Source organism: Dermacentor albipictus, chromosome 6, assembly GCF_038994185.2.
Source record: "Dermacentor albipictus isolate Rhodes 1998 colony chromosome 6, USDA_Dalb.pri_finalv2, whole genome shotgun sequence".
In the NCBI taxonomy this organism is placed as follows: domain Eukaryota; kingdom Metazoa; phylum Arthropoda; class Arachnida; order Ixodida; family Ixodidae; genus Dermacentor; species Dermacentor albipictus.
In genome coordinates this window covers 64050836-64073663 of record NC_091826.1, presented here as the reverse complement: position 1 = coordinate 64073663, position 22828 = coordinate 64050836, and the positions used below count along the sequence as shown (strand labels likewise).

Below are 22828 nucleotides of genomic sequence, written 5' to 3'. Positions count from 1 at the left end.
CATTGTCAGGTAAGCGTTCATAGTCATGTTATTGGCAATACGAATTACACGATATTCAATGCCTACATTACCGATCTCTATGTCACGGTTCTTCTTGCCATTTTTTTCGATTATTCGCGCTTCATAAAGTAACTCCTATGCCTATTGCACGGGTCTTTTTTTTCCTTATTCATCACAGTGAATTTTAACTGATCTGCGTTCGTCTGCGGGTTAGGACACCAACTCTAAACCGCTGCGCAAATGTGAAATGTTGTATTCTGCTAGCTGCCCATTGGTAACAAGGGTAACGGTGTTATCACCGTGGGCCTTATAATAAAATAGTCAGCATATGTTGCGCATTGCCGACGGGCGTTTCCATTTTCTGGGATATGTTCGACATCACTGCTTATTTACAAAAAACGAGCGCACTGATTGTTATTGCCATGCAGACGTGAGCAGATATTGGTATAGTCAAAAAAGAGAAAGATCAAGAGGCTAATAAAATTTTCTACGTAGAAGGAGAACGAGTGACGTCAATGCGAACTGCCAAGACAAAAAGAAAGAAATGCGCGCATTGACATTGGAAGTGTTTCGAGACAGATACAAGAAATATTATGCGAATGATATGCAAATCAAGTCACGAGGAGGAAAATATCTGTAGGCTATATTTCATGAAAAAGGAAATGGAAACCGGTACACCTTTCCTTCTTGACTGGGGCCTCAAAATATGGCTCTTAAGTCTCATCCCGGCTTACATATTTTTTTATATTCTTCGCAGCTGTCAGATTAAATTACCGCTTCCTTACGCACTCTTTGAAAGTGCATAATTTAAACTTGCAGCTTGCTGCATTCCTTGAAAATTGAAGTTTGAACAGTCATGCAGTCTGTCACAGAATGACAGTCACAGAATGTCAGTCTGAGAACGCGCTGCAAACGCAATCTGAGTGTTTCATTTTGAAGCATTTGACGGCAGTTGACGTCTGCTTGTGTGCCTGTTCGCAAGAAAACATCGACTGATTCAAAGAATGGGCGCACGAGTGATGTGTAGATCACTAATGTGGCTTTGCTTCTGCAGTGTTCAAAACACTGCGGAAAAGATTTTTTCAAAGCCAATGACACATGCTTTGTGTAAGCGCTCATTGTCAGGTAAGCGTTCATAGTCATGTTATTGGCAATACGAATTACACGATATTCAATGACCACATTACCGATCTCTCTGACGCGGTTCTTCATGCCGTTTTTTTTCGCGATTATTCGCGCTTCATAAAGGAACTCGTATGCCTATTGCACTGGTCTTTTTCTTCCTTATTCATCACAGTGGATTTTAACTGATCAACGTTCGTCTGCGGGTTACGACACCAACTCTAAACCGCTGCGCACCATGTCGTTGAAAATACGATTAGTACGCTCAGTTGCATTAGCGTTGGCATTTCTTTCCGATGTCATGGTCCTCCCTTCCAATCTGGTATTGAGTCCAGGAGTGATCACGGGTTTGTACTGAGGACCCTGTAACATCACAATAAACTGATATATGCTAAGCCTGATAAGAGTTGAGCGTGTTATTTCCGAGCGCCAGATAAATGTTATTTCAATGCTGGATGATTTAGTGGGCGATGGCCTTTGTAGCCGAGCTGATGCCCGAAGCTGTACATCAGCAGTCGATGTCGCACTGCCAAAACAAGTTGTACTTGAAGCATAAAGGTCGTCCTTCGCGTTGTCGTGTTGTCGTCAGCTTGATTTTTTTTTCGTTGAAGAGCACAGCGCTATCCTCACAGTCGTTCTTTGGTATTCGCGTCAGGTTCACAGAGGGCACGGCATGCTTCGTACATTGTTCTTCAAAGGGGTTTCTCTGTCTTCTGCCACGCCGCTTTTGTGCCCTGCAAAAGAGTTGAAAAATATTTTTGTTATATGTCGCCATCGGCCTAAGTACATTGGCGTAAATGTCATTTAGACCGCGTGAAATATGCTTCTGCGATGTGGTTAGTGTTTCTCAATATACAGCGAAAACAAATTTAAAGGCGACAACTATGACGTAGTACTTTATGACAGTTTCTACAGCCAAGCAACAGGCTATATGCTCACCAGTTACTCGCGTTTATTTAGCTTAAACCTTAGGCAACCTCTTATCACCCTGTCATTAAATGATGGTCACAGTCGGACGGTGCGCCTGCGCTAAAACCTTGGTCCCGTGACTACCTCAGCAGCAACGCCCCGAAGACAACGCACGCTATAAAAGAGGCCACACAGACTGCATTGCACAGTTCGGCAGCGGTGCACGCACAGCACGGACCTGATCATCATTTATTCTTTGCCCTCGCAGTGCTACAGATCGCACCAGGTTATCAAGGCCCATCTTCGCCGAAGACTGCCACGCGTTCATCGGACGGTGCGCCTGCGCTAAAACCTTGGTCCCGTGACTACCTCAGCAGCAACGCCCCGAAGACAACGCACGCTATAAAAGAGGCCACACAGACTGCATTGCACAGTTCGGCAGCGGTGCACGCACAGCACGGACCTGATCATCATTTATTCTTTGCCCTCGCAGGTGAGGAATTTTGTGCCACAGATTTTGTAAATACTTGTAGTGCACTGCTGCCGAACAATCTACTGTTGTTGCCTGTGCTATATTGTGCATGTGCTTTTATGTCTAATGGCGGGAAAAGATGCTGGAAAGAACACTGTAAAAGGGAGCGGCGTGCCTTCGGAACAGGACACGACAAAAGATATGCGTGAGATGACAAGGGCTCTCGAGAATTTGAGGCGTGATTTCCGGGAAGAAATGCGGGAGCTAAAGAAAAGTGTGTCTTACTGCACTGATATTTGCAATGATGTCAAAGATACCACTAATGAAATCAAAAACTTGAGGCTTGAAATGCAGGAATTGCTTAAACAGAACATTGAACTGAAAGGCGAAAACGCCCGATTATCACGAAGATGTGAAGAGCTTGTGCAATACCAGCGCCTCAATAACCTCGAGATTAAGGGCGTCCCGGATGGAAAGGACCCACTTGCAGTAATAAGAAAAATAGGCGAAAGTGTAGGGGTAACCATTGACACCATGGTTGACATTGACACGTGTCACTATGTGCGTACATTCAATGCTGATGTCAAGAACATAGTTGTTCGCTTTGTCAGACGAAATCAGCGAAATGAGTTGTTATCAAAGTGCAGAAAAAAGAAGATAGACAGCTCTATGCTTGGTCTTGAAGGAACAACCCCGGTTTTTGTGAACGAACACTTGACTCCAAAAAACAAGGCACTGCTTTCAGATGCGATTAAAAGGAAAAAGGCTGCCAAATGGAAATTTGCCTGGACGACTGGAGGCAAGGTGCTTGTACGTAAAGATGAAGACTCCGACATAATTCACATTGCTCATGAAGGAGACTTAGATAAAATCAATTGTTGAAGACTAAATTGAATGTGATTTAATTGCCTTTCCTGTTCATGATGATGAACCCAGAGGAGAACAGCAGATACTACACAGTTGACGCTTTTAATCGTGAATTTTCTTGTGGAAAGTTTTTTTTCTGCATTACATGCAAACTGTAGAAGCTTTCGACCAAAGGCAGATGACATTTCTGTTTTTTTGCATTCGTTATCAGTTGACTTCGATATTCTAATCTTTACTGAAACATGGCTTTCAGATAACGACACAAAACCAAACTTTCCAGGCTATCGGTCTGAATATCTTTGTCGTAGGCAAAAAAAGGGTGGAGGGCTGGCTATCTACTTTAAGAATACCTTTACTTATGAAGTGTTTAGTGATTTCTCGGTAATGAATGCCGATTGTGAATGTTTGTGCTTGCGTATCGACAAAATAGTGGTGGTCGCTCTTTACCGCCCTCCGCTAGGGCACAAAGGTCGTTTCGTAGAGTTTGTGGACTTACTCTTGGCTTCCCCTGTCTTTTCAAACGCATCTTGCATTATTATGGGGGACATCAATATCGACTTAAGTTCCAATGATGCTTACGTGGAAAATTTTGAGACACTGTTATCTACGTAGGGCTTCGCAAACCATATAAATAAACCTACAAGACTTACAAAACAAACTGCCACTGTTTTGGATGTTTGCATAACAAACTTCAGTCCACGAGACATCTCGAGCGGAATATTTTCATATGCTCTTAGTGATCATCTGCCAGTCTTTTTGCTTTTTTCAATCGCTAAGCACTATGACAAGCCCTATATAAACAGAGAAGGTAGACGAGCCATAAACCTTCCAAGACAAAAAGAATTTTTCCACTTGGTCAGTCTGATTGACTGGAGTGACGTTTACAATGACGAAAATGCAGACAGCGCTTACGAGAAATTCTTTTCTTTACTACACGCTTCATACAATGCCGCATTTCCTGTATTACAGCCGACCTGTCGTAATAGAAGAAAACACAAAAAACGTTGGATTAATTCAGAGCTTTATCACCGTATCAAAATAAAAAATAAGTTATTCCATGATTTTATCCGTTCACGGGATCCAAATACATTCACAGAGTTTAAGAAGTATCGGAATGCTTTAACGACGGAGTTAAGAAAAGCAAAACAGTACTACTATCAGAATCTTTTTGAGAGCATATATAATAATCAGCGACGAATATGGGAGGTTGTAAACTCGCTCACTTCAAGAACAAAAACTAGGGATAGGATTACGCAGCTCGTACTTGATGGTAAAACACTCATCGGTGAACAACTAGCTAATACAATGAACACACATTTTGTGGATGCTGGCTCCTACAATACCATGAGCGAAACTGTCAGCGACGACAGTATGCCACTAGACACCATATTGAATCATTCTCTTTTCCTGAAACCTACTGATCCTAGTGAAATTCCAAGTATAATTGGCAAGCTAAAGAATAATACATCTCCAGGCGTGGATGAACTTCGTTCAAATGAAATAAAATTAATATCGCCTTTAATATGTGAAGTTCTTAGCTACATAATTAACCTCACTCTAACAACAGGCGTATTTCCTAAGCTATTAAAAATCGCCAAAGTCACCGCAATTTTCAAAGGAGGTGATACAAACAATTTAACTACCGACCTATTTCAGTACTTCCTACAATATCTAAAATATTTGAATGCGTCATTCATGAGAGGCTAGTTTCATTTCTAGAAAAGCATCAGGTCATAACCCAATGTCAATATGGCTTTCGCAAGCATCGATCGACAGAACACGCTCTCGTACACATCAAAGACAGGATAATTGAAAACATGGAATGTAGAAAATATACACTAGGTTTGTTTTTAGACATTCAGAAAGCTTTTGATTCCATACAGTTTGATTTATTACTTAACAAATTATCAAGATACGGTGTCCGAGGTATTGTACTAGATCTTCTAGATGGCTATCTGAATGATCGTTATCAGTTGGTGAAAATTAATGATGCGGTATCAACACTCGCGAAGCTAAAACAAGGAGTACCACAAGGATCCATATTGGGCCCATTACTATTTCTTGTCTATATCAATGACATTGTCAAAATTGATAGTTCCGCTGAAACCATAATGTATGCTGATGATACCAATGTCTTTTTCTCTTCGCATAACTTACTGACCCTTGAATCCTCTGTAAATGACTACCTTGTGCATCTTTCGAACTGGTTAAGCAGAAACAAGTTAAGATTAAATGCCTCTAAAACAACATATGTCATATTTCGTCCTCCCAACAAACCTCTACACCACAAACTTAACGTGAAATTTGAAAACACCCTTATAAAACAAGTTCAGACACAAAAATTTCTCGGGGTTTGGTTTCAGGAAGACTTGAGCTGGTCAGTGCACGTTAGAAACCTAAGTGTAGATCTTGCCCGCACAGTTGGATGTCTATATAGGATATCTGCGCTCATACCGCTCTGGCTAAAAAAGAACATTTATTATTCACTTTTTTATTCCAAATTAACCTATGGCTTAATGGTTTGTGGCACTACTACGCAATACAATTATACTAAACTAATTACTTTGCAGAAGAAAATTCTGCGCTGTTTGAATCTTATTGTGGTAATCCACAAGACTTAAGAACCGCTCCACTGTTTAAGAAACACGGTATCCTAAAGGCAGACCAGTTATATTATTTAAAAGCGCTGCAACTAATGCATCAGAAGAAACTATACGGAATTATGGACTCTGCAAATGCTGAATACCTTTTGAGGCACCGAAAACACCGAACACCAAAAATCCGAACAAATTATGGAAGGCAAACAATGGCGTATCAAATACCTGCGATCTTAAACAAATTTGAAGGCAAGCTAAACTTTGAATGCAAATTAAAAGCATCTAAAAGCCAACTTAGGGAGATATTGTTATCCTGCCAATTTAACTATAGCCAAAATTGAAGTGTTTTTTCATATTTTACTGTCTTCTCGTAAAGGATACTTAAACTATATATAACACAAAATGACTAGTAATTGCTCCTATCTTACTTTTGTGTCGTTTCAAGCAACATTATTCAGTTTCACTGACAGTTATATTTTATTTGTATGCTTTTGTACAACAGCTGTTTGTGCTGATTCATTCAAGTAATTTGCTTAGCGTCCTATTATGTATCATTGTATTGTTTCATTGTATCATTATGTATCATTGTATTATCCTATTATGTATCATTGTATGATTTGTTATGTGTCATTTGTGTGCAACAGTATATGCACTACATTTGTGTATAGGTGTCAAATACTGCGTTTCTTTTACTTTATTTCCTTTGTTTCTAAGATTTGTGTTGTATCTGTAACCGCTGTAGACTGTTTGGGGTCAGAGGCCTCGTCAGGCTCCATTAGCCTTTAGCTTCTGTCCCTACATCAGGCTCTGCTTTCGTCTAATGTTGAAATAAAAATAAAATAAATATCTCGGGAATATAGTATGGCCACACAGATGGTAGCGCACGAATTTTCCGCTGGAAAGTCTCATTAAAGCCATAACTCTTAAGGATCATATACAGCGGACATATAGTTTTTAAATGCAGGGTCTTGTAAAAGGCATGGAATTTGGCGTTGGCGCATGGTATTCTTTAAAGCGCTTTGTACAAAGACTGATTAGCAAGAGACGACCAGAGAAATGAAACTCTGAACGAAAAGTTGTCCTCACCTAATCTGCTCCAGGTGGTCAAAATCTCCGGAGTCCTCCACTACGGCGTGCCTCATAATCAGAAAGTGGGTTTGGCACGTAAAACCCCATAATTAATTAAATCAACCTAATCTGCTCCCTGCAAAAAAGAAAGACATTACTGTGGTAAAATACCATGGTTTAGGTGGGCAAAGCGTAAAAACATAAGTTACTGCAAATTGGAAAGTCCCCGACTTTTAAATATTTTTGGACGCTATCCTGGGTATTTGTTATTGTAACGGTCTCATTACTGCTGCTTGAGATATTTTCTAGACTGAGTGAAAAGAGATGACTTGGTTGAACTTCACGCATGTACCACTCTGGTAATGCTAGACAGCTTCAGGGACACCTAGTTGAGAAGAATTATCCGAGGTGCGAGCCTCATAAGCTTGAGACAGTCAGCGCCTTGAAATTAGTGGATTCTGTGCAGGAACTTCCCCTTGCCATTTTTTTGCGCAACATTGCTCCTTTTCGTATGCCAAAAGTACAACCTTTGAAGGAACACCGAGGCGTTTCGCATTGTTTAATTATTTGACACACACTACATCTCCTAAAGTTCGTGCTCACAGAAAATCACATAGCGGAGCTTGCCTATTTGTACTAAAATTTCCACCGCAGTTATACTGTCATCAAGCAAGATTGATTCGCAGTTCCTTTTTCTCGTGCAGAAGTGTTGAAATTTTATGGACGTTACTTGGTGCTGATCGCCGGCCGTCATTCTCCGGGCTGCTTACTATAGTATTCGTGGTCCGCCGGCTTGAAGTGCACTGCGGTGCCTACAACAGAGTCACTGTATCCTTAAAAAATTTTATACTGCCCCTTTATACACGTAGGTTTTTCCGCATTCCGGCGGAGTGTGATTTACAAGCGGTCAGGATGGTTAATGTGTCTCGCTGCTACCACTCATATTTCCCAAGATTGACCAGCTGGGAGACGGGCAAGTCGGAACAAATGACGTTTGAACGAAGAACAAAACAAAAAAGGGAAAGGATGAAACGCGGTCGCAAGTAAGGAAAGACAAGAATGAAGCGCTGTCATTGACTGTAGGAGCATTTTCTTAGCCGCCTGTGTTTCCGTCGGAATGAAAACCAGTCATATATACAAGAAATAAATGGCAGCATTTCTACCTTAAAGGTCTCAACTAGGCCTACAACGTCTACGCTACTGGCACAACAATCCGACGTTAAGCTGCTTCGGCTTCTTACGACCATTGCATATCACATGGCAGTACTGTTATCGGTCCCATATTCGCCACACAATCAAACCGTACGTGGTGGTCAACGTCAGAAGTTACAAACAACGCTTCGCAAAGTCTTCGCATTTTCACATGGCCTATACTGCTTTCGGAACAAACATGCATCGATATTTTGGGCCCGATTCTGCTATCCAAGAACAGTAATATATATGGATCACATGCACTGTTGCGGCCAGTTTAAGGGAAGTTTTCATTACATTTTTTTCCAACATACAGATGGAGCATTTGTCGTGCTGGGCCGCCTGAGAAGACCTTCATACACAGAAATCTCCCTCTTGTTCAATGGCGGGTGGCACGGCAAAACGCAAGCCGAGTTAGGTTCGTAAATTTTTGCCCTTTGAACTAAATTTTAAGTGTGGGAGAATAGAAATGGGGGCTAGATGGAATATATAGATTTTGGCGAGTTCTCTTCGTTACTTTGTGCTGTGTATAAAAATGGTTAAATTTCAATTGTACACTTGGCTTCGTCTACCACGATCGACTGTAATCGGAATGCGAAAGTGCCCGCGAGATAAGAGAATCTTGAATTCTGGCGCCTATCCTGGGAGCTAACAATAATAAGCCACCTTTTAAAAGGTCAACTTTTTACTTAGCAAAATTATTTCTGCACTGAATAAAAACATTAATAACTATGTGGAAATCGACTCCATAGCTGTGACTTGTAAATGAAGAAATAACTCTTCGTTGAAGAAATATGGAAGGCGTAGCCTATGATGCAAATTATGATCAGATTGTTGCACCTGCAGTGCTCTAGCTGATGCACTATTTTTCGCAGAAATTTAGCCGTCACTCGCAGGATTTCTCTTCAACAGACACTACTTCATTAATTTAGACTATGTTAGGATATTCCAATCCACACAAAAGGATGACAAATCCAATATCTGATTGGTTACACACAGAGAGAGAACTCAATAATTTAAAAGCAGATAGGCTGGCCTAACCTGGTATACTCTGGCCTTAAACTTAGCTCAGGGAAGAAGGTATAAGAATTAAACAAGGAATAATGTCGTAAAGTGATGAGGGGAGGATGGAGATGAATATGTAATTGTACGACTGCTCTAGTACTTAATAATATTGCTTTCCTTAAAAACTCCAGTTGAGTCTAGTGCTCGGAACATAGTTCATAATAGCCGTCGTAGCTCCTTTTGCCCGCGCCGGCAACACTGCCCGCGCCTGTAACACGCGGCAAATGTCCCTGACAAGCTGTTTTCTGCAGCTGCCGGCTGGCGGCAACACAAGTTTATGCTAGAGTCGTCGCTGCAGCACCTCGCATCCCCATAAGCGAAGGCAAATCATCATCATCATCATCATCATCATCATTATCATCATCATCATCATCATCATTTAGTGTCCCTTAAGGGCCTTGGGTTTGGGCATTACATAAGGGGAGGGTAGTGAAATAAGAATATATGCGGGGCGATGGTATTAATCAATGAAATATCACAAACATGCAGGCATGTTATCATTGCAAATTTCAATGTCACCATAATGAAATATGACGCAAAACAACGACAACATGTGATGTGTCTGCGTTTGCATTTAGAAAAAAGTTATCTAGTGATATTAAAAGCACAAGAACAAGAATATATAGTGACATAAAAGTACTATATTGAAAGGCTATTTTTTATAAAAACCAGGCAATTAAATGTGGTAAGTGTTATACCAAACGACGTAGATTCCAAAATGCGGTCTTTGCAAAATTTGAGCAAGAACAGTGCAGCGGTAAGCACTAAACCTTTTTTCAAACATTCTAAGCAAAATATGCAGCCCCTTGTGCATCACAGTGTAAGGTTGCCTGGTTTATCACTGATATATATGTCCATTTAGAAAACTTCGGAAAGCTTCCGAGGCAGTTAGTTGACGAGGATGGCCCCAGGTTTCACTCGCAAAGGTCGAGGTACTCGGCGCTGTGAATGGCCATGTGCGAGAATTCTGGATTTGCCCCTTCTAGCGTGGCTTTACCGACATCGTTCATTTGCTGATGTGTAACAAACTTTGACCTCCCCATGGTCGCTCGAGCTTGACGCATTTTCCTCTGACGCACATTCTCACGACGATTTTCCTCTGACGCACATCTTGAAGTTAATCCAATATGTCACCATGACGCTGAGCGCGAACTTTCATCCGTCCCAGGAACTGCAATATCTTTTGCGAGAAGAAGAATTATCATTGCACTACGGGACTCGAACTGACGACCAACAGATTGGCTGTAGAGATATGAAGCTCTCAATTAGTGTGCGATGCTATAGCAGGGAAGAATTTGATTTTGGACAGCACGATCGTGTCAGAAGCTCTCATGCGTTGCTTACACCCAATAGGCATCTGTGTACTAGATATAGCTGGCATCGACACCATCTTCGTGTTGTAGCACGTCGCCGCTTCAGTACGTACTTCAGTCGAATAAGTTTCCTTAAAGACGTGATGTTAATGAATAAGCCCGTTTGCTTTGTATTCATTAGCTCTACCTTATGTCATCTTTCGGCATCGTCTCACGCCTGGTATATGGTGCTGACGTCGTCTTGTTTTCTTCAAGGATGGCATAAGCCGTAATAATGGCGCGGCCCAAATATAATTTCCAGAAAAGCTAAACAAATGAAGCAGCTATAAGGTAAAGTTTTTTTTTGTAGAAACCAGGGGCTGGACCGAATAGGTAACACGCGGCAAAACAATCAAGTCTTTCTACTTCACCGCCAACAGGCGGAACTTCCCCAAATGAATACGACTCACAATTCCTTTATTATTCAAGAGGAGATTGTTGGATCGCAACGGTGAATATTTCCTTTAAAAAACACAAAAGGAAGCAGTCTACGGCTTACTGGGCATTATATTTGACCATCAATTACATCACTGCCTCATGTTTGTTTTTTACTGGCTGGTGATATTGTGCATAGCTTTGGCCACTGCGGATGTTCACAACGAACAGTGTTAATAATTGTAGAGATAGTAATGCCCGCGATGGTTAGTACAGCAAAGGGAGACTTTGGCAAACGTATCAAACTCTTTAAGGCTTCAGACAGAAACAACCACCGAACGTTCATTGTTCGTACTTAAATAATAGCCGGCTATAGAACAAGCCATCAATATCTGATTGAACGTAGTACGATACGTTTGAATGAATACGATTGAAGGGAAAATGCATGCAGTTTTGTTCACATTATGTAACCATACCGGTGAGGGCATTCAAAACACACGCAGCAGTGTTGTTGCATAAGTGAGTAAATTACGAATGCCCTTTGAACATTGCTTGAACCTCGATGTGGTGTGACTTTCTTTTTGGCTCTACCAGAAAGCCTCCACTGATGATTTCCACACTCCTTGGACGATTATTCTACGTTTGTCCACTTAGGCTTCGTCCGAAAACTTCGTGTTATATTAACCTATTTACGGCCCCGTTATATATGTTTGTTACCAATTGCGACAGATATCAACGTGACAAACGACGAACTGCCCCTGCAGGCATGCTGGCCTTTGTCAACACCGAGCATTCTTCCTGAGCAAGCAGGCGTTGAAAGTGCGGGCCTGTTTTCGTATCGAACAAACAAATAAATATAGGCAGTAGTTTCAAGAAGGGGGCTGACAGATAGAATAGGACACTGTGCTATAAAGTTTGTAAACAGGGATAATGTGCCTCAGAAAGGCTGGCCAGCCTTTCTGAGACGCCTTATCCGTGCTTACAACCAGCACCAGAATAAACGCACACGGAGATAGCATGGCAATCACAACGCGCCTTTTTGTCTACTTTTGTGTTTCCTGCTCGCTTGAGCCGCTGACACGCCATGAAAGACGAAGCCAAAAAAATTCATTTTCTTCATCATACGCGATGAGTATGGATTTTAGGCTACGCGGATACCGTAGCGAATCATTTTGTTTAAGGCGTACTTGCGTCACTGCCATGTCGCTGCGCCGTTGCGCTTTTTTATGCTTCAAAATTGTTCGCCGATAGTAGTCTTTAGCATCAGTGGCTACCAGTTCAATGCTAAATCATTGAGAAACTATTTCATGTCTGCATTTCACAACTCTAGAACCTAACAGCTTATTATACACAGACCGAAATTCAATGGCGATTTAGCGGTAAATGCGAGACAAATGCGTTAGCGTTTTACGCTCCACCTCTTTGGGGTTCCGGATCCGTGATTTAAACCGCGTTCATCACATTGTAAATTGTTCTACCGGAGCTCACTCGATACCAACCCAGCTTCTAGGAGGAGTGAAGTTCAAATGACGGGGTTCTGGTCCAGTTTACCTGTATATATGTAATGTTCCAAGCGTGGACCTAGGTGGCTAAGTTGAAGTGAAGAAACACAAAGAATAATAGCAGTGTTGGGACGAACTTGAGAAAACATGTCTTTCGAACGAGTGGAGCATAGCCAAGATTATCTTTATGCTGAAGAATTGAGCAGAAGATTATCTTTCTGCCAAGACACCGCAAAATCTCGTGAAGGCGATAGTATTACCAAAAAAGCGATCGCTCGAGAATATTGCCCATGCACAGAACTCCCCTTATCACTGCCATGTACATCATCGTGGCTGATCGCCGTCAGAGTACAAGTTCGTCGCCAAAATCCACTGCGCGTTCCTTACTACGATGCACAGTTCTGTCTTGTGAGATGACCAAACCTCGGTTACACTGATTTTCATAAAACGTGGGCTCTGCATGATATTTTTTGCGTGATGTGTTATGCAGCGTTCCCACGTAGCTTCTCCATCGCATCGATGACCTTTAAATTGAGACCTTGTACCTAACCAAAGATGCCCTTCAATTATCCCTCTCTATCATGTCATTGAAACGTCACTCAAAGCTGTACGTTGTGTGTAATCTACCAGTCTGTTTTACCAAGGGCGTCTTTCACGAAAGAAGTCAAATTTATGGAAAAACATTCTGCTGCTACATGCAGGCCTCTTCCGTTCTTGTAGGCGTCAGCTGGAGTAACTGTACGTTTAAAAAAGTTACCCTTTCGTTGATCATAATGCCGTTGAGCAATACTCAAGCTGTTCTACTGCTTCAAACATTTCTGTACTGCGAATGAATTGAGCGTGAGTCACCCACGGAGCTTCGTCTATCACGGTAAAATGTAGCGAAATTTCACTAGTGGAACTGAAAGAAGAAGAATGTTGAAAATTGGCTGCCAGAGTGCGCGATCACAATGATTAGCCACGTTTTGCTAACAAACCCACTGCGTTCGGCAACATAATTTGCACACATATCCCACGGAAATATTTCATTATAATGACAATCTCCATGAGACGTTCTAAACAATGGTTCTCGTACCTTCCGACATACGCAGCCATCAAGAAAATGTCCGAGCCAGACAGCCGTAATTTTAACGCGATAGCGTTAAGGAGCTCGTGTTGCAGAAAAGCCGGTGTCGTCGGCGTTGGCCATGAGCGATAAATCCCAGCAGGCATTTACATGAATAAAAAACAACTTGCAAGATGGACTGGGTGGGAATCAAACCAGGGTCTCCGGAGTGTGAGACGGAGACACTACCACTCAGCCACGAGTTCGATGCTTCAAAGCGGTACAAAAGCGCCTCTAGTGAATGCGGTGTTGCCTTAGAAACGAGCTGTTTCTAATGCGGGAGACACATGGTGCGATTTTCCGTGCGATCGGTCGTACGACTATTCGCATCGGCTGCCGCACTCAACGGTTTCCCAACAGAATCCGCCGCATGCGGCGTCGCATCGCACGCCGCGCATGCGACCGACCCGCTGAATATTGTCATGCGTCTGCCGCGTCGGTCGGACGGCCGCAGCCAATGACAGCGCGGCATCGAGCCCACGACCTCCGACAGCCCTGCTGCTCAAGGGACGCCATTTTTTTATTTCTTTGGCAGAAGCGGCGCTAGTCGGCCCAAAAAGAAAAATGAACGCCGCCGAAGTTCGTGCGAACGAAAATGAAGTTTTAATTTCATTGGTTCGCGGGCACCGCGCGCTGTGGGACCAGGCAAGCGTGGATTACCGGAACACAACACTTCGCACCGCAAGCTGGATTGCCGTCGCGAAGAGCTTAGGACTAGCAGGGACGAACGGTGAGTGCTCAGTGTTTAACTACCAAACATCTATTCTGTAGCCCAGCAACGAGGTCAATTTATGTGCATGCGCGCGCGCGCGCGTGTGTGGTGTAACCGCGCAGATAATTGTCATTTCATCGCCATGTGTCGTGAAAGTTGGCTGTCTGTTTCTGGCGTTTCGCAAACCCGTCCGTTCGTTTTGAAGGACCATTCTGTAGCTTAGACCGTTAATTTAGTTGATGTTGCAGATAAGCCTATTAATAAGCCGGTTATTATTATTATTATTCCGCGCGAATGTATCGTACTCTTTTCACGGCCTATATGATTCCGGCGGAGCTCCGCTCCGACTACTGGCGAAGCGCTAAAAGGAACGGCCTAACGGCATGGGAGTGGAATTGTTAAATTATTCCGGCCAAATACCGAAAAAGGTAGCGGTCACATACACTCACTGAAAGAATGTTCACATTGCAAAGTAATATCAAATGCAGAGCTTGCCACAAGCTTATGCAGAACATGAAGCTCGCAAACATGCTACATTCTCTAATGGTTTTGCCAGAAACCCTATAATTATGTTCATCGGAGCTTTAGTACAGGGCAGATGCATCAGTTGTAATTTTGTGTTCATTCTGTGCTCAGGAAAACTTCAGTAGCAGGTCAAATAGACAACTTATTGAATAGCATGTCAACATTTAGGTGCTGGTATTACTATGGCACTACTATGTGATTTGATTTAGAGAAAATGTATCAACTGTGCCTTTTCTCTGCAGATGACATAGTAAAAATAAGCAAAAGATGGCGCAACCTGCGGGACACATTCGCCAAGAAGCTGAGGGACGCCAAAAAGAAGAGTGGAGCAGCAGCTGGGGAGCCCACATCCTCGTGGAAGCATTTCAAAGACATGCTTTTTCTGCGAGACACTCTGGAGCCGCGGCCGTGAGTAAACAAATCTTCACTGAACGCATCATCTTTAATGCATTATGGCTCTAAACAGGACGGGTGGTCACATGAACTTCGAAAAGAATTGGAGCAGTCAACATAGGCAAACCTGCAAGTGTTTGCGTTTTAGCTTACGGACATGGAAAAAAAAAGTGGGGGAGGTTGCCCTGAGCACACCTTGTCTTTTTTTTGGGGGGGGGGGGATGAATGCGCCTTATTAACTCATATACTGATATTTATATACTTAGAGGAGCAGCAAGCTCGGCTGCCCTTGTATTAAGAAATGCATCTTAATTTTAAGCCCATGCTTGACCTGATATGCCCGGCATGAATGCCTAAAGTCATCACATTTTGTTCATCATGCCAGGCACCATTTAGAGCAAGGTTCAAGGCTTCAAGTTGTATTTGTTGTCAGGGATTGCTTGCTTGGTGCAAGCAATCCCCAAGCATCAACATAATCTGCCATTATCTTTACTGCAGGACGAAGGCTGATCTTACCCGTGCTGCACTAGGCGGTTACAACTTGCAGCTGCAAACTGCCTAATTTCATCTCATTACCTCATTACCTCATTCTCTGCTTTCCTTGACTGCGCCTTTCTCTTGCCACCCATTCTGTAAGTCTATGCCCTACGCATTGCATGGCCTGCCTAACTGCAGTTTTTATCTTAAACTAGAATATTGGCTATTCAGCTTACTCTCCGATTTACACCACGCTCTTCCTGTCTTTTTATGTTACACCTACTAACAGTTTTCATTCCATCACTCTTTGCACAGCCCTTAACTTCAGCTTCATTGTTAACCTCAACATTCTTACTCGATATGTGTGCACCAGTAGAATGCAATGACTGTACACTTTTTTTAACAATCCCAGTCAGGATTTCATAATGTCTGTCGTATGCATTCCAACCCATGCTTACATGCTGTAAATTTCCTTCTCATGATCGGGGTTCCCATTGAGTAATTGACTTAGATTTACATTTTCTCGGTTTAAAGTCGTAACTCATTTGTTGCAATTCATCCCCAGTGTTGTGGAATGTCATCTACAAACCGAAAGTTGAGATATTTGCCGTTGATCTTTTAAGCCTTCCCAGTGTAAAGCTTGAATACTTACTCTATGCATGCAGTGAATGGCATGGCACTGTCTCCTTGTCTGACCTTCTTGATTGGCAATTTTGTACTTGTGCAAGAATAAGGTAGCTGTATAATATTTTTAAATGCTTCTTAAGAATTTCACGTATGTCTCCAGTACTCCTTGATTATGCAATGCTTCCGTCTAGTGCCTTGCATTGCCATAAAAGGGCAGTACAGGTACCATCACAATTTCTTCATTTGCATTTTTACAATTTCAGCAGAATTGGTAGGCATGAGTTATCGAAACAAGTCAGTCAACATGTTCAGCTGTTGCCCTGGCGAAGACAAATCTATATGACAAAAAGGCATTATGTATCAAACAGTTCACTCAACGCCCAAATTGCAAAGCAACAAAGTGAAATTTAAACTGTGTTCTTTTGCAGAACGACAACCAACCTCGACTTGGATGAAGATTCGGCGCAAGAAATTCTGAGCCAATGTTCAGAAAGCCCTTCCCAAATACTCCTGCCCATGATTCACGCAGATCACACCGACACAGACACCACACAAACAAACACTATTAATTATGCCCCATCTACTTCTACTTATCTTTCAGGCTCTGCAGCTCATTCCTCTTCACAATCTTTCCCTTCTTTGCCTTCTCCTCAAGATGTTTCTACTGCCTTTTCACACAATTCGCCAACCTCTTCTCTAGAAAAAACACGAAAAACTAAGCGCAAGAAAGATGACACAGACAGACTTCTGGATGACATAAACAAAGAGCTAGACACAAAGATATCAAACAACGAACACTTTTTATTATCCCTCAATGGTCAAATGAGCAGGGTGCCTGACCATCTTTTGGGTTTGTGCAAGATACATATCATCGATATCCTGAACCACTATGAGGCAGGAATTGTCCCAACTAGCTTGGTGCCACTCAGGCCACCTCAAGAAGAGGCTATGTAGCCTGTACAAAGAACTTTGTATTTATATTTTGTAAACAAAAAGGGGGTTCTCTACCGCGGACTCAGCTAGCTAACCACGCACTTGGTTACAAAACTAGCTCTGGCCGAGAGCGGCCCGCGAATGTGCCACTGTGGGCCAGAAAACGCGATGCAAAGTAAAGCTCACGCGTACACTCGCCCCAAGCGGCTCCCACGCAACAAGGGCGCCTCGCGAACTTGGGGGAGCAAGCATACACACAACCTTTCTCTTTGAAATGCCACTTTACTCTCTCTGCGACACAGGCTACTGTACACCGCCAGGGTCGTAAAACGCGGGACTCGAGGCGGAGGGAGATGCCTGCGGTCAGCGAAGGGGGGGTCGAACCAGGGGTGGCGGCGAGGCTGCAGGCATGCAGCCCGCCGCTTGTGGGACTGTCTCCTCAATGTCCTCTAGGCACCTCGATTTCCGAGAATAACAGGGTCTTGTAGTGAAGGCGCAGTGTTCGTTGCTTACACTCGACCATCCTGCACGATCTCGTCCCGAGAGAGTCTCATCATTCTCACTCGCTTCCGCACTCGCTGTCCGACGCCAATTTAAACTGTTTCATCTGGCTTACATGGGCGCTCGTGACATGGTCTGGCCGCGTCGACACCTTCGATATTGGTAGGTTCGAGATGCGATATGTGTCTGCAGGCAGCACCTCTGTAACAATGCGCGGGCCTCTGTGTTTAGGTTGTGTCTTCGTGGGCTGTCCTGTGTCCTTAACTGTTTGTGGCCACGGAGGCGGCGGTAGTTGATCACCCTCTTGTATGCGAAATCCTTTCTTCTGTGCGAGAAGAACAGGGCTGCTGTACTGGAAACTACTGTCACGGATTAATCCACATGACTTCAGCTCATCAGTAATGTCCTTCAGTACCCGCTTTTCATAGTAAGAGCTGCGGCATGGTGGCTGGAAAACCGGCTTGCTTCCAGGGAGCTCCATTATTTTCATTTCAGCGATGCCGGTGCACCCCTGTTCTTCGATTTGCACTGCACAACAATTATTATGCTTGTTAAGCAACACGCAAGGCTGTGTTTTCTCCTCTCCATAGACGATCGAGCCAACATTATTATCACTTCGGGTTATTAATTGCAGCGCATGGGCCTCCTCATTGGTGGTCACTAAAACTTGCTTTGGCATGTTGCAAGGAGCGGGTGTACACTTGAGTATTTGACTTTGCTTCATGGGCAACTTGACGTCGCTGTAGTTCGCAACCGGGTCACTGAAAACATCAGGTTCATCAAGGGAAGGCGTTCCCGGCACAGACAGAATCGTCCGAGGGGCAGCCTCAACTCTTTCGCGACACTTGACGACCTCTCTCGGTCTTTCCAATTCTGCAACAAGACCTGCCAGCTGTTGTGCTTCCCTTTGGTTTAGTAAATGGGCACACGCACCACTACGGACCAGAAGCAAATCGGGCAAGTCAATCACGTCCGTACCAATGATGACGTTCGGTCCAACAAAGGCGTCGTCGCTGACTATGTAAAAGTGAACGGCGGGAAGATCAACATCATCGACGCGCACCCTTAAGTATAGTTCACCGAGGGATGACCGCTGTCCACCCACACCGCGTATGGCCGCTCCCAGAGGTGCCGTAAGCTCCCTGCTCAGCTGTACGGCACGCGTCTGCTTTATCAAGCTCACATCGGCACCCGTATCGAGAAGAGCGGGCATCCATACGCCGTCAATACAAACGCTTTTGTACACCCTCTTTGAAGGCGTGGTGCGTACAATATTGGTCACGTTCTCTGAGCTGCTCTGATTCGGACAAAATTTCGCGCTGTGCCCATCGTAATTGCACTTCGTGCAGTGAAGTGGGCGCCGTGGCTCAGAACACTGACGCGACAGGTGGCCCGTATTTTGGCAGTTGTAACAACGTACTCTGTCCGCATGTCGCACTCCTTCTCGCACGGTACTGCTTCGTAGAGCGTCGTCTACTTCTGTTGACGAAGGAAATGACTGGTGGCCACTGCTCGGTCGGCTTCGGCTGCCGAATCTTTGTGCCGATGGGTATTGCTTCTCGCGGCTTTCTGTAAAATTTTCATACGCTTTGATAGCTCGAAGCAACTCGTCCACACTTCTGTAGCTTCTGTCCCGCAGCGCTAAACTCATTTCAGTCGACCAGAGGCATCTGACAATCTCGGTAATTGTGTCCGGCAGACTTAGCTTGACCCTGGTGCACATTCGTTCCTTTTCTCTGACGTACTTCGTCACCTCCTCGTCACGACTCTGAATTCGTTCGGCCATTCTCCTCCATAAGTCCGGCATGCTTTCTTCAGTCACGAAGGCTGATTTAAATGCAGTTTCGAACTCTTGCCACGACTGATGCCTTGTTGCTGACGAGATTAGCCAATCCTTAGCGGGGCCCTGCAGCTTGAGGTGAATTGCAGTTAGGCGTTGTTGTTCAGACCAGTTGGCTAAGTCCGCAACGCGTGAAAATGTTTGCAGCCAATCTTCAGCACTGATTTGGGCGCTGTCCCCGTTAAAGCTTGGGATTGCGCTAGAGGGGTCCGGACTCACATGAACAGATGTCGCTGTCGAGGGCCGCATTCATCCTCTCCATCATGCGGGCCATTGCAGTGAAGGCCTCGGTCCTGTCCCAAGTGAAGGCCATCTGTCCCAAGATGGCGTTGCTCGGGCCTGAATCCGGCTGGAACGACGGTGCTGAGGAAGCAGGAGTAGAGCCGCCGAGCTCCCGAATCTCCTCCTGTAGTCGCGAAAGCTGGGCGACCTTTTCTTGGAGCTGGTGTGGTGCGCCGCGATCATTGCGTTGCCTGTTGTGTCGTTGGAGCTCGGTGGCGCTTGTCACCTCCTCAGCAGCGCGCGACTGGGCAGCAAGACGTGTGTTGTACGGATGTTCGCCTTCCTGGCTCATTTTGACGGGCTTGTTCGGATTATCCCACTTCTGAGTGTAAACAAAGAGGGGGTTCTCTACCGCGGACTCAGCTAGCTAACCGTGCACTTGGTTACAAAACTAGCTCTGGCCGAGAGCGGCCCGCGAATGTGCCACTGTGGGCCAGAAAACGCGACGCAAAGTAAAGCTCACGCGTACACTCGCCCCAAGCGGCTCCCACGCAACAAGGGCGCCTCGCGAACTTGGGAGAGCAAGCATACACACAACCTTTCTCTTTGAAATGCCACTTTACTCTCTCTGCGACACAGGCTACTGTACACCGCCAGAGTCGTAAAACGCGGTACTCGAGGCGGAGGGAGATGCCTGCGGTCAGCGAAGGGGGGGTCGAACCAGGGGTGGCGGCGAGGCTGCAGGCATGCAGCCCGCCGCTTGTGGGGCCTGTCTCCTCAATGTCCTCTAGGCACCTCGATTTCCGAGAATAACAGGGTCTTGTAGTGAAGGCGCAGTGTTTGTTGCTTACAATTTGTAATTGAAATAAAGAGCATGTATGTAAAATAAAGTGCCTTTGTATTTGTATGTGACAAAGAAAAATTACGCCGAAATTCATCTCACGTTGACTCAATAATTACTGCAGCCACACAGCACTGATATCAATTCACAAGTTCCACAGATCGTTGTGGCACTTCGTGATCAACGTAGTGATTGGCCTCTGTAGAATGACGACTTGCATTTTCCCACAGAAAGCATGAGCAACTTTTCTATCAATGCCTTTCCAAAGTAGGAGTGTGGGATAGATAGCTTAGGGAACTAAATAGTCAGAAAAAGGAGACTAAAAAAATGGACTGCGACAAAGCTGCACATGGCTGGTACGTACCCAGACAGCATTTTAGCCATTTAAAATGTTTGATGCGACTGGAAAGTGCCTTTCTACAACTGCAACCTTCAGACCCACCTTACTTTTGTTTTTGCATTTCTCAATGGTGCAATAGAACTGAGAAGAGGCATCATTTGAAAACTTTCCACCGGTTCAGGTCGCTGCTGGCCAACTTGTTGCGAGATCATTTCACACTTTGCCAGATTTCATTGCATGCTTTCGTTTGCCAGCAAAGCATGACAGGCTGCTGTGCTTGCAGTATTTACAGTTTTATGCATTTCAGTATTCACAGCCCTAGTCCTTTCCATTCATCAATGCATTTATTTCAACTATTTGACAGATGGTAGCAGTGAATAAAAGCTGCCATTTGGCAGCTTGACGAGCCCGCTGCCCATTACAAGGGTTCACAGAAACACAGCTTTATTAAAAATTTCATCAGATTACATCATTAAACAAGGTTGCAAATACAATGGAGACATCATGTATATGAAATTATGCTCTCGCGTTAACTTTCACATGAAACTTGCTTGAAGTACAAAAACAAATTGAAATTGATAGAATCCGTGATTTAGAAGACTTGGCAACATATAGCACAAGTGTTGCATTCCAGAGTTGTAAACTTGTAGTTGGTACCAACTACAGTTTGCCTCTCCATGTCTCAAAACTCTTATTTTCTTCTCTAAAGAAAGCGCTGTCAAATTTAAATTGCACACTTAACCTATAGTGTGGTGAAAAACGCTGTAGTGGGCCATCCTCTCCAGCACTTTCTAGTGGGTCAACCTCCAGTGGTGTGCTCGAGGAACACCGCCCATGCCGAGTTCGTGCCCTACTATGACGGTCGGCCCAAACACTGGTGATAAACACCTTTACAAGAGATGGCGAGTGCTTTGGCTTACAAAATCAATCCTGGAACTTTGATCCCGTACCGTACGCTCAGCCATGCCTGAAGACGCATCCCAGAAAGCGCCTCCCCAGTCGGTCGTGCGCTGGTGTGCCTGCCTCACCACAGGGACTTTGCCATTTTCAGCGGCATGGAAGACACTGGCGTGGAGGACTGGCCGATGTCATACGAGACGATAAGTGCCCACAACAAATGGGGCAATCCCACCAAACTGAGCAACGTGCTCTTCTATCTTGCGGTTGTGGCCAGTCTTTGACACAACCATGAGACCGATTTTTTAATGCGGTCCTTGTCCAACACCTGTGTAGTGGCTGTGTTTGGCCACCTTGCTGTGCGCAATCTGCATTGAAGGTCGCGTTTGGAAGAATGTGCACAGCAGCCGGGTGAATCATTTATGAGCTGCATTGCAGATGTCCTGGACTTCTGCAACAGAGTCGCTGCAGCAATGGTGGAGTCCAACAAAACCTGAAGTGTCATGAAAGAAATAGAGGATGATACTTTCAACGCTACTTGCAAAGAATCCTTAGTCCGTTACTAACATCATCACTCTAAGCCAAAGCTACGAGGAGCTCCACAGGCAGCGCTCATTGACACGTTGCCCTTCATTGTGCAATGAACACATTGCTGGTTTGGCTACCACCTCTGATCAATCAGCTCTGCTAGCAGAAATGAAAGCGTTTGTCAGGAAGTTGCACGCCAGCTCTCTTTGATGACCATCGCTCAGCCGCTGCACATAAAGCAGCCTACCTCAAATCTTGTGCTTCCGCTCCATCACGCAATCGAGCAAGAAATTGACGAGATCTTGCCAGACCAGCGCCAACATCTTCCTGCGGCTGCACCACTAAGCTACGCTGTAGTTGTTCCGAC

The 22828-nt window shown here is 44.4% G+C and overlaps 2 protein-coding genes and 1 long non-coding RNA gene across 7 annotated transcripts in view; 1 reads left to right on the top strand and 2 right to left on the bottom strand.

Annotated features, from left to right (window-relative positions):
* LOC135912337 (uncharacterized) overlaps positions 1 to 22828 on the bottom strand; it is a 54153-nt gene that overhangs the window by 3877 nt on the left and 27448 nt on the right. The gene's annotated exons all lie outside the window — the stretch shown is intronic.
* The window catches only part of LOC139061118 (probable serine carboxypeptidase CPVL), a 61820-nt gene continuing 41131 nt past the window's right edge, over positions 2140 to 22828 (top strand). For 3 of the 5 annotated variants that reach the window (XM_070540694.1, XM_070540691.1, XM_070540690.1), the window contains exons 1-2: positions 2140 to 2524; positions 8543 to 8644. The gene's annotated coding sequence lies outside the window, so the exon portion shown is untranslated. The remainder of the gene's footprint in view (positions 2525 to 8542; positions 8645 to 22828) is intronic. The other 2 variants (XM_070540695.1, XM_070540692.1) reach the window with 1 other exon arrangement.
* On the bottom strand, positions 17852 to 20157 carry LOC139061418 (uncharacterized). Its single transcript, XM_070541412.1, has one exon. It carries the CDS (start codon positions 19880 to 19882, stop codon positions 17852 to 17854), a length of 2031 nt encoding a protein of 676 aa, XP_070397513.1. The 5' UTR covers positions 19883 to 20157.

What these genes read in the sequence shown, in the direction of transcription:
- LOC139061418 (XM_070541412.1), bottom strand. Translation starts at nt 19,882, where the DNA reads ATGCGGCCCTCGACAGCGACATCTGTTCATGTGAGTCCGGACCCCTCT.